This window comes from Haliotis cracherodii, unplaced genomic scaffold (assembly GCF_022045235.1).
Source record: "Haliotis cracherodii isolate W230 unplaced genomic scaffold, xgHalCrac1.p SCAF_3, whole genome shotgun sequence".
NCBI lineage: Eukaryota > Metazoa > Mollusca > Gastropoda > Lepetellida > Haliotidae > Haliotis > Haliotis cracherodii.
This window is the reverse complement of record NW_027266286.1, coordinates 19,022,293-19,034,821: the sequence shown is the minus strand read 5'-3', so window position 1 is coordinate 19,034,821 and position 12,529 is coordinate 19,022,293. Positions and strand designations below refer to the sequence as shown.

Genomic DNA, 12,529 nt, shown 5'->3' with positions numbered 1-12,529 from the left:
ACAAGTACAATCGTTCAACGTCTTTTGTTATGATGCGGCCGGGGATCGAACCCCGGACCTTTCGCTCTCCGGTCGGACGCTCCACCACTATACCGGGAAGGCGGTCTTAATGGTATGGATGCTCAGAACCAATGATGTTTCATCCCAATTGCGTAGATCGATGCTCATGATGTCAATCACTGGATTTTCTGGTCCAGACTCGATTAGTTACAGACCGCCTTCATATAGCTTGAATATTGAGTGCGGGGGTTAAATTACAAACAAGAAAACAAGCAAACAAACAATCTTCTTCAGTGCTTGTTCTTGACGTTCCACACTGACGAAGTTATATTATCTAACCACGTAAGCTGCAGCCCAGTGGTGTTGGTCAGTATGTAAGCGGAACACCCATATGGCACGTACATCTAACTCGTGTAGTTTCCTCCGGCGGTGTGTGGAAATACTTTATGTGGAAGCAACGATGCGCGGACGATATCAGTGCGAGTTTATACATATACCAGCATTCAGCTACGTGCCTTCTTCAGGGGCTGCCGGGGGCGCTAAGGTACCCCAGGATTGCATGCATAGGTTCCTTGCCTATGCATTTCAATTTACGAAAAGGACTAGATTGCAGGCCCGCACAATGAAATTCCTTCCTACCGGCCTGCAGCTACTGGTTAAAACGTTCGTTCGTCAGACTTCATTAATTCTCCCTATTTTTACTTATTTAAAGCCTAAAGTTATGTCTTTAGTCATGATAACACCACGCCTTTCGATTCGAATTTCTCATGGTCCCGCTCAGTAGTATAACAGTAATACTGAATAAAGCATTTCAGTTATTTGACGGCAGTTTAATGACAACCCGAACGTGTATCAGGTCGTAGAAATATGCCATTTTGATGGAACTCGAAGCATCGTTTGGTACGGACATAATTAGGATCATAATATAGACGAATCTGGGATTCGATCCTAAGATCAGCATATCCTGGCACCACTAAGGAACGCAGTCTTTTAACGCATATCCCTGGGCCTTAGATTGAGCTACCGAGCCCTCGACATTTCAGTACCGAAGATGCACACACAGAGACAAATAACAAGACGTTTTTAGCAAATATGTATTGTTTAATATTTACAGTGTCACAGCAGTCACCGTCGTTGTAGTACATCAGCTTGCATTGAAATGAGGCCGATCAGTGTATGGTGTCCTCAAAATCACACCTCCTTTTTGATGTATTGTTTGTTTATGGAAATAATAATATGCCAACATATTCAAAAAATCAACAACATCACACTCTGTGTCAACCCCACTTTCTCCCGCACCACTCTTCCACACAGTTCAAACACTCAAACGTCAACAATATAAATATAAATAATTAACTTCGACCGAGTCTTCCCAAATCACGCGCTAGTTCCACGTCACACGTACACCCGATAGCGGGTTATGCCTGCGGTAGGCGTTAACTCATGTCACTATATCATAGAAACACCCCAAAATCGTCTTTCTTGGAAAGATTTCAGTCAACACAGAACAAGATCCAGAGTTCACAAATGTCTGCATCATAAATATGGTCAATGTATGTCTCATGCGTTAGTTTGGTCGATGAGACTCAATCACTGGCGAACGTTCTGTGATTGTGAGCAAGTGGTCAGAAGAACGAGGTGCAAGTGATCTTGCCCTCCCGAGCTGACTATGGTGTTTTCCCCCAGACCTGTCACAGTGGCCGATGTCGCCCCATGGATGCCCACGCCTAGCTGTGGGTCTGGTGTCTATTCCTGTCTAGCACAGTGTAGAGAGCTCAGTGTTCGGCACTGCCACAGCATCCAACCGGACATGGCTCGCGTCCCTCCCCCGGGCAGCGCTGACCCCTTCACCGGAAGTAGCAGCTGCACCGACGCCTACAACTCTGCTACCCCGTGGACTCTGTTCAATGTGTACTTCCGTTCCATGTGACCCACGAGCAGGGTTATGTTCACTGGGATTCTGACCCGTAACTACTGTCTGGTATTGACTGTCTGATGTCATATCCGGTCTGCCCAACTCGTACACTTCCTCCACCGCGGCAGCTCCTAAGGGTGCCACCCTACTCTCATCGTCATCATCCTGCTCCGCGGGTGGGGCTCCGAGTCCCCCTCCCACATCTTCAGGGTCTTGCTCTTGACAACGGGATAATATACATCCAAACTGTTCCCAGATTAGGTTTGAGATTCCGTTGCTCTTGAGAAGACCTGGACTGTGCACGTCTTGGTGGACACTGAAACATGGAACACAGTTGAGAAAACTTGTATATGAGCTTCAGTTCAGGTCAATCTCATTAACATCAGATCTTAATTCTCGCTATCGCTAAACAAATCTGATTTTAATGAGATTGCAGTTCAGGTACGTTTAATCTGAAGTGTATAGATGCTGGATGATTATTCAACCAATACATGCAGTTCGACTGTCTAAATGGTTATGGCTAATCCGTAAAAAATAGCATTACGTTTAGCTAGCGGTCTACAACCCAAACATTCTAATTCTACAACAGAAATCTAATAAACATTAGGCTTTTTGTAGTATATGCAGTGTCATAAGAAACGCTAGTGCACACGTTAACTACACTCGACTACACTCATCTGATTTCATTCACTAACTCACTCGATTTCACTGGCTCATTCGACGTCACCCTCTCACCAGATTCCACTCACTCGACTCATCCGATTTCACTCACTATCTCGCACGATTCCACTCGCGTGACACTCTTCACCCGACTCCAGTCACTAACTCACCCCACAAGCCGCCTGATGACGAGGTAGATTGCGAAGGTCAGAACCAGCAGCGTGATGACGACAGCAACAGCACACACGGCGATCAAGGCGGGGTCTGAAACATACAACGATGTAGTTACGTACAAGTAGACCATATACCCATCAGAAGCTGGTTAATTACCTTTCTTGCACAAGTAACCAATACTTTGCATTGTTACACTGAATCAGAGACCATATACCAAGAATCAACAACAAACAAAGGGAAATTATCTCGCTTCATCTGAAAACATTCCCTGTCGGAATGTCCAGACAATCAAACAGTACCATCCCTGTAATGTTTCAGCGCAGTAGATTCCTACAATAGCTGAACGATCTACATATGTGAGTACAGCGTCCTCAAAGGATTAATCGGGATTGAAAATTAAACAAACTTCTTGAAAGATGTAACGGCAAGTTATCTCGTTAATATATTCAGTCGGCTTCTTCAGCTTGTCTAACTGCCTACAGCTGTGAGCCGAGCAGCTCAACACACGATGAACACCACCTCCATTGTGTTTGTAATATGCCCAGGGGCAAGAGTACAGTCGTGAAGCCTCTCATTTCAGGCTTACCGTCATTGTTTTGTGGGGTCACCACGGGGTCCGAGCTGGCCACGCGCCTGGGGTGAAGAGGGGGCGGAGTCAAAGGTCCATTCTGCTGGGGGTGGACAGGTGCCTGCTGCTCAATGTGGGAAGGTGTATTAACGGCCCCTGGAGTGAGAGAGAGAACAGTGAGGAGTGTTGCTAGCGTGTAACTTTATCAAACACTGGCACTTAATGCACCGATCCTTTCATACCAAATAACATCTGGCTCTCGTTCCTGTTACGTAAGAAAGATTTGAGTGTCCAGGATACCCCATGAGCCAGTATATTATATCGCCATTCTAATAAAATGGAGATATAATACCAGTGGACTCGAGTGAGTGAGTTTGGTTTTACGCCGCTTTTAGCAATATTCCAGCAATATCACGGCGGGGGAAACCAGAAATGGGCTTGACACATTGTACCCATGTCGGGAATCGAACCCGGGTCTTCAGCATGACGAGCGAACGCTTTAACCACTAGGCTACCCGACTGCCCCTGTGGACTCGAGAATGGGGCTACAGATACAGGTCAGAATTAATGAACACGTGGCCACAGAATAGAACAGAACGCCGCACTCATCAATATTCCAGCTACTTGGTAACCAAACCATCCATCGATCATCTTGTCGCCTATTATGGCATTAATGAGTGTTGGGGACATATTCTTACCCGGTATCCCCACGGGTCTATATACAATAGATTGTGATAATATATACAAATAACTTAAATAAAGATGTACTTACCAACTACGCAGTCGTACACGACCCTGAGGAAGGTTGCGAAGCCGCACTTGGTGGTGTAGGTGCCGGGGAAGGAGATACTGCAGTTCCTCTTGCCGTCGCAGACCTTCAAACTGAGGATATTCTCAGTGCAGTCGTCTCCCGTGAAGGTACACAGTCCCCACTGATTCCGACCGAAGAACGCTTCTCCCACGACGATGATCGTATTTGACGGACACGTTAGCGTCACGTTCAGGGTGCGGTTCCTGTCGTCGTCCGTCAGACACATTTTCACTGGGGAATCTGAGGAGACAAAAAAAGTTTGTTTGACGCAATGTCATATGGTATAATCTTGAACAACAAAAAAGTCTAAATTGATCATAATGTTGGTAGCCATTTGAATATGCTTTTTGTTTGTCTGTTGATTAACGCCGCACTCAATAATATTTCAGCTATATGACGGTGGTCTGTAAAGAATCGAGTCTGGATCAGACAATCCAGTGATTGATATCACGAGCATCGATCTACGCAATTGGGATGCTATGACATGCATCAACTAAGTCCGCGAGCCTGACCACCTGATCCTGTTAGTCGCCTTGTAAGACAAGCACAGTCGCCTCTTACGGGAAACATGCAGTTTTATATACAAAACATGTACAAGGCATGATCGTACCTTGTGACATGTTTCAGAGCTCCAGATAAGCTTTTGGTGTTGTGGGTACTTTACCCATGCATTTTAAAATAATTGGGTATCAGTAATTCTATCTGGGTATTCAAATTTCTGTTACCCTCTAGTTTTTACACATGTGGGTATTTAAGTTAAATATTTAAAAACACTATTCATCTAGTCCCTGCAAACTGGTGTCGCGTGGGTTCGAGAGCTTTATAGGACTCAAAAATACTGCGATACTTCCACAAGAAAGTGTGATGGCAAATGATCATGATATAACTGTCATCGTGGAGTTTGTAAAGGTTGACGGAATGTCCGTATATATTTTCAAAATAAGCTGTTGATTTGCTGATGGTCGTTATGTATTTGATACGCTTGAATATTATTTCACTGCGTATTTCTGCATTTCTGATGCGTATTTTACGCAGATACGCAGCTTCTCTGGAGCTCTGTGTTATACCCATTTATCACTGTTGTCGCACATAACTGTACACAATTAAGTTCATGTGAATAAATATATTGTATTTTATTGTTATTCTAACCAAACATCCTTCAACAACACACACGTACCCTTCTTGTAAACGATTTTTAGTAATAAGGGAACTTGGAACAATTTATTTGCTCGACTTAATTCTACACCATTTACGGACAACAAAAGGTTTGTGCTAATGGCCTTTAATCATCCAATAAAACTTTGACTACAATGAAACGGAAATGGTATTTCAGTTAAACATATTATAAAAATTCCTTTAATAGTGTTTCCATGGCAACAGCTCGTGCCCGGAGAGGTCACATTACCAGAAGGCCTGCTGGCCGACCCTTGAAACGTAACACCTGTCGCCGACAGCACGTGCTGCACGCGCCGGTACAGAAACCACATGGCGACTTGAAATATGCTAAAACAATGTATTGGTTTTTTTTTGTTTTGTCGTAAACAGTTATGTTGGGATGTAGACGCCGTTGCCTTGAGATAACGGTAATCGATACATCAATACGTCAAGGTGTCACCTCGGGCAGATCGGGAAATACGATTGTTCTTGTCTATTGTTCAAACCTTGCATTGTTGTGAGGATTAACTTTTCATGACAAGAACATTCGTGAAGGGTGAAGCAAAGTGCAGTCAATTCACAACGTGTGGCCTGTACACTATTATCATGATTGTAGGTTTATATTTGGCGAAGTTAAAGGGGGGGAGCCCAATATGATTGTACGCCAGTCAGACATACCATGAGGCTTTATCACGGCTATTCGATTCCCGACATGGGTACAATGTGTGAAGCCCATTTCTGGTGTCCCCCGCGGTGATATTGCTGGAATATTGCTAAAAGCGGCGTAAAACCATACTCACTCACTCACTCACTGCTAATCAAGTTCGACCCAGACATTTCAGTGGTTGAAAGCATGAGCAACGACCCAAGCCATCAGAATACGACGCCACACGGTAAGCCACACCTCTCAAACCTACGTTTAGTCACTTCTGGCACATATTGGTTGATGGAGATAAGTCTGCCCCGGAATCCCCATGTGGTGGAGTTCCAATCGATATACTTCACTAGACTCGTGAAGATCCGGGGTCGAGTATATCTTCAGCAACCCATGCTTGCCATAAAAGGCGACTATGTTTGTCGTAAGAGGCGACTAACGGGATCGGGTGGTCAGGCTCGCTGACTTGGTTGATACATGTCATTGTATCCCAATTGCGTGGATCGATGCTAACGAAGTCAATCACTGGATTATCTGGTCCAGACTTATTTTTTTACAGACCACTGTTATATAGCTGGAATATTGCTGAGTGCGGCGTTAAACAACAAACAAATATATACTTCACTACCTTAAATACATACATATACTGCTCGGCCCCGTTCCACAAAGTGATCTTACGGTTGAGTTGATCGTAACTCCCATACTTTAACACAGGCTTACGATAACTGTTGGGCTCAGATCGCTTTGTGAAACAGGGTTCTGGGCCCTATTCCACAAAGCGACTTTTCTAAGTGCTAAGATGGCTTTGTGAGACGGGATCCAGCACATCTAAATTCTGAACTTGCACATCAGAACATTCCCTGTGGGTTTTTTCACCCAAATGCTGATAAATCATTAAAGTGAATTTTTCATAGTTTTCGACAAAGCACGTTTCTATGCGAAAACGTGTGACATGGCGGTCAGCACCTTCGTGTGACCCTAGGGGTGAGGAAATTAATGAGAGGGTCGGGTCATGGGGGTGGGAACATAAACAGACGGTAATTGAAAACATGTTAGAAACACCGCCGTGTGTAGAGGGGTGTAGCGTTATAGACCGCATCAGGCTATGAATGGAGACAAGGGCCCTAATCCACCTTCAACTTCCTCGGACTCTCCCCCGGAACCCGAGGGTCAATGGTCTCGCCAGATGGCGTGCCCCACAGCCCGGTATGGGATGCAACAAGCACAACACCTGGTCTCATCGCATTTCCTCAGCGCTGGACTATTGTTTGTACATTTGATCTGGAAACAACATCCATGTTGCCGGCCCGAAGCTGCATGACACATTGGGCAGTAGGCTGAGACCGATTCTCAACTAACCAGGCAGAGGCAAGCATCGGCTTCCTGCAATTAGGGAAGTGTGGCGGCTCGAGGATGATCCAGGGGGAGGACGGGGAGAGGGGGAGGTTATCCTCCGGTGCCTGATAACTGGAGACGCTGGGGCTCGTTGGAAGGGGCGTAGATCATGGGGAGACGAGCTATATTTAGGTTTTATGAAACCATGCAGGAAGTAAAAGGACAGTCATGTATGTTTTGCTCTGAACCATATACCATGTACGCGGTCCAGGTTCTTCAGTTCACACGAGACGTTTTTATCAAGGATATCTAAATTATATATATATATATATATTTTTTTTTTTTTTGGGGGGGGCTTATGTGATCAATGTACATAAGCAAATCCATACATTAGCAGAGTTAAACCACTGTATAGTGTATACTGCATGTATACTAACGTAATGTCTGGTTATAGTGTACAATTGATATCACCTAACAGACAGGAGGTACCCTGGTCACTGTGAATGACACACTGGGTTCGTTCTTGGTACCAGCAGACAGGAGGTACCCTTGTGACTGTGAATGACACACTGGGTTCGTTCTTGGTACCTGCAGACAGGAGGTACCCTTGTGACTGTGAATGACACAATTGGTTCGTTCTTGGTACCAGCAGACACGAGGTACCCCAGTCACTGTGAATGACACAATGGGTTCGTTCTTGGTACCAGCAGACAGGAGGCACCATGGTGACTGTGAATGACACAATGGGTTCGTTCTTGGTACCAGCAGACAGGAGGCACCCTGGTGACTGTGAATGACACATTGTGCCCGTTCTTGGTGCCAGCAGACAGGAGGTACTCTAGTGACTGTGAATGACACATTGTGCCCGTTCTTGGTACCAGCAGACAGGAGGCACCCTGGTGACTGTGAATGACACATTGTGCCCGTTCGTGTTACCAGCAGACAGGAGGTACCCTGGTGACTGTGAATGACACATTGTGCCCGTTCGTGTTACCAGCAGACAGGAGGTACCCTGGTGACTGTGAATGACACATTGTGCCCGTTCTTGGTACCAGCAGACAGGAGGTACCCTGGTGACTGTGAATGACACATTGTGCCCGTTCTTGGTACCAGCAGACAGGAGGCACCCTGGTGACTGTGAATGACACATTGTGCCCGCTCTTGGTACCAGCAGACAGGAGGTACCCTGGTGACTGTGAATGACACATTGTGCCCGTTCTTGGTACCAGCAGACAGGAGGTACCCTGGTGACTGTGAATGACACATTGTGCCCGTTCGTGCTACCAGCAGACAGGAGGCACCCTGGTGACTGTGAATGACACATTGTGCCCGCTCTTGGTACCAGCAGACAGGAGGCACCCTGGTGACTGTGAATGACACATTGTGCCCGTTCTTGGTACCAGCAGACAGGAGGCACCCTGGTGACTGTGAATGACACATTGTGCCCGTTCGTGTTACCAGCAGACAGGAGGCACCCTGGTGACTGTGAATGACACATTGTGCCCGTTCGTGCTACCAGCAGACAGGAGGCACCCTGGAGACTGTGAATGACACATTGTGCCCGCTCTTGGTACCAGCAGACAGGAGGTACCCTGGTGACTGTGAATGACACATTGTGCCCGTTCTTGGTACCAGCAGACAGGAGGCACCCTGGTGACTGTGAATGACACATTGTGCCCGTTCGTGTTACCAGCAGACAGGAGGCACCCTGGTGACTGTGAATGACACATTGTGCCCGTCCTTGGCACCAGCAGATATAAGGCCCTTCTGTGGTACCAATAGACATGTGGTTACCCTGGTCAGTGAATGATGGTCCTTATTATCAGCTGCCATCGAGACAAGTGCTGGCGACATAGGCAGACAATGTAAACACTATCCTAAGGATGTTGCCGACCATGTCCTGTCTCGGTTTGACATTGTATCCATTTGGGGAATGGAACCAGTGCCTTCGGCATGACGAGCGAACACTTTGCCACTCGGCTGTCCCAATGCCCCAAGCAGAGATGACTATGTATGTCGAGTTAACTTGGTAAGTAGAGACGGGCGACACAACAAGCACAATAGGATAATCTCTTGATCCCTAACAGGCGACACGGGTTACATCAGATCATTTGGATGTCCCCGGGGGTGAGAGTCTGACCCCTAGGATGATGGTATGTCAGATACTGGATATCCAGCCCCGAGGATGTGGGCCAGACAAAAGGTCAAGTCATTACCCAGCTTATTAATTATAAATGTCATAGATATACATCTGTACGTTCGATACTCTCCACGCTTGTTCCGTGGCACGCTGTACGGAGCATTTGCAGTGTTCTAAATTCAGCATGTAAATTAAAGGGTTCCTGGCATGGCCTTACGTTAATCAGGGGGTACTTTGATTCAAATAACATAGGAGAAGACCCTAAGTGAGTGAGTGAATATTTATCACATCGACAATATTTCAGCCATATCGTGACTAAATCAAGTTAAACAGTAATAATACATACAGTTTGATTATAAAACCTGTCGACTAAGGACAGTTAACAACTAGATTATCACAGATGTATCGATAAATAACAATACATTATAAAAAACGGACAAGGGATGGCCAGCAACCAAAGGTAGGCCACCATACCGTGGGGACTTACAATACTTCTGCTACCTGCACGGTTCCCGAGCAGGATTTACACCATCCCTTAGCTGCTGGAGATGATCCTCATGTTTAGCCAAAATTAAAACAAACAAGTATACTACGATAAAAAGGTAGTAGGAATAACCTTACTTCGAATAATGTGGTCTTACATACCCTCTCGGGGGACAATAATTTTACAGTTCTTCAACCCCCTTTGAGGATACAGCAACAGAAGACCATAAGAATCGGAGTGCCACTCCCTTTCCTAAGTTTTGAACACTTAGTGACTTTTTTAAATGAAAGTGACTTTAACCATATATTGGATATAGATACCGATATATAACTACGGGAATATTGGATACATAATATAAATGCATGGTTCGAACAACAAAATCACAGTGACGTCAGTATCGAATACCTCAGTTTGTTCATTTTATGTTATGGTTTGATCTATCAGCATTATTTTGGAAAAACTCTGGTTTGAGTTGTTTGTACAGCCGTGCCCCCGTGTGGCCCAACCTCGAGGCTGGTAATATCCTGCCCTGGCCTCCGCAACGCAGTTCTCACAGTCCTCCAACATGGGAACCATTCGCCCTTTACGTCATGCCTGTGTGTGATCTGTCACCACGTGTGGAGTGTCGGTTCGTCCCTGTGATGCAGTAAAGTAGACCCATATCTGTGTATATATCCCAGGCTTGGGCTATGTGTCAACGTACAAGAATGACATATTCTGTAACATCGTGTACGTTATCATGGATATTGCAGGGTACCCGAATGTCGTATCCTCTGGGGATGTACGCTGGAGCAAAGTATACCATTCGTACAATCTATACGTACTCTGTAACACGGGTGTATACGTGCTCCTCTATAAATAGGCGGTACGTACAGTTATGTAATACATTAATACCTATGTACGTGCTTTAATCGGGTGTGATATGCAGCAAGGTACGCGACAATACCTATTCGTTACGGGTGTACGTACTCTGTATGTTCGTAACTGATATTCGCGGTAAGATCGACGGATGACATGCACTGATGTCACGGAACTATGTAAACGAATAATACACGGATATACACTACGTACTCTTTAACGGGCGGAATATATAGAAAACGTACATAAGTCACGCGTACGAATAAACATACAATTCATTATCGGATTTTTTTTTTGTTTAAATGTAGTTGATTAGTATCGGAAGAAAACAATGTGTAAGCATTTATTATGGATACCATTTTCTTACACATATATTTGGGATAGTATTAAGCTGTTTCATTATGCCAAATGGCTAGACACGACCACTGTCACCAAACAAAATGTCACGACAACTAATTCTAACCCGGACATTAGAAATATTAAACCTAAAAATAGTCAAAATACGTTTTGTCTAGTGACGTTTCATGCATGTCCTCTTCTGAACAACACACTGGGGTCCGTGAGGTCATGTTGGGCAGATGGAATCCCCTGCCAGACGCTACTACTACAAAGGATCATAGCGTAGGTGAATTATGATACATACTGGTATTATATGGTGACATATAGGCTTTATATCAGGCAGTCTGTAGGGTTGACCATAAATAAAATAGTTTCGGAAAAGACAGGTTTCTACACACTATGCCAGTGTGCACGTGTGGGGCTAGTTAAATATATTACACGTGCGTTTTATATGCCACTTTCTGTACACGTGTCGCATATTTTCATCAGGCGGAGTGCAATAGTGATGTTGCTTTCAGCAGCATCCTTGTCAGGTTACACGCTAAAGTCCATAAACTGACATTTAACATTTACAAGAGACCATGAATTAATAATGTACATTGTTCACAACTGCTAGATATATTGATATTTACCTTGAGACATCACTGTAGAAATTGACGCAAGCAAAAGCAGCATCCGAACACACGGGGCCATCCTATCTGTTGTAAACATCGTTGACTAGGAGATCTCTCTCTGCATCAGTATCCAATATGCCTCACCGTCAAGTTGAACCGTGTCGTCTGCTTCACCGCCGGATATCGTCTGCTACAACTGATACAGCTCACTTCTTCACGACAACACTTTAGCGCACTCGTAGGATAAAATACTTTTACTGTCGTAGAAAGCTCAAGAAAGACCCCTAAACCTTTCTAACGTCGTATACCTGTGAGTTTTTCAAGAAGGTGTTTTGCTATGAATTCTGCAAGACATCTGCCGTTGTAACCTAATCTCTCCCGCTGCAGGGAAGACGGGTCACGGTTGGCTAGTCTTCAGAGTGATCGACCAATCAGCGCTGAGCAGAGTCGCAGCTGCACAGCGCACGGAGCACAAAGACGAATTTGCCCCGGGCTGACAACAATTGTAGGGTGGAGCGTGCGAGGCTTTCACAACACAACCGCTCGTCAGCGGCGGGTCATCCCCTATTCACGACTTCATTCAGCTGAAAATGTTAGCACCTAAATTTATTGACAAGAAAGGAAATTGTATCTGTGAACTTTAACACAGGAGTTCGTGGATTGGCTGAACTATGAATGGGAATCAACAGAGCATATCGCGAGATGGAAGATAACACAGACATAGTAGTGTAGAATGGGGGAACAGGGAAAGATAGTGCCTGGGGAATAGGGGATGGGGGAGGGTTGGGTCCTGAAGGAGATGGCTTAAGGGATGAATAGCA

At 45.2% G+C, this 12,529-nt stretch overlaps 1 protein-coding gene across 1 annotated transcript; it reads right to left on the bottom strand.

Annotated features, from left to right (window-relative positions):
• Window positions 1–1,121: 1,121 nt before the first annotated feature.
• On the bottom strand, window positions 1,122–12,050 carry LOC139474727 (uncharacterized). Its single transcript, XM_071257840.1, has 5 exons — window positions 11,727–12,050; window positions 4,090–4,368; window positions 3,336–3,473; window positions 2,746–2,839; window positions 1,122–2,231 (listed from the first exon to the last, which is right to left on the bottom strand). Exons 1-5 carry the CDS (start codon window positions 11,803–11,805, stop codon window positions 1,757–1,759), a joined length of 1,065 nt encoding a protein of 354 aa, XP_071113941.1. The 5' UTR covers window positions 11,806–12,050; the 3' UTR covers window positions 1,122–1,756.
• Window positions 12,051–12,529: the final 479 nt, after the last annotated feature.

Coding starts and splice junctions, on each gene's coding strand:
- LOC139474727 (XM_071257840.1), bottom strand. CDS start 11,805: ATGTTTACAACAGATAGGATGGCCCCGTGTGTTCGGATGCTGCTTTTG. Junction 4,369..11,726: donor TTCTACAGTGATGTCTCAAG/GTAAATATCAAT, acceptor TTGTCTCCTCAG/ATTCCCCAGTGAAAATGTGT. Junction 2,840..3,335: donor GACCCCACAAAACAATGACG/GTAAGCCTGAAA, acceptor TGTATGTTTCAG/ACCCCGCCTTGATCGCCGTG.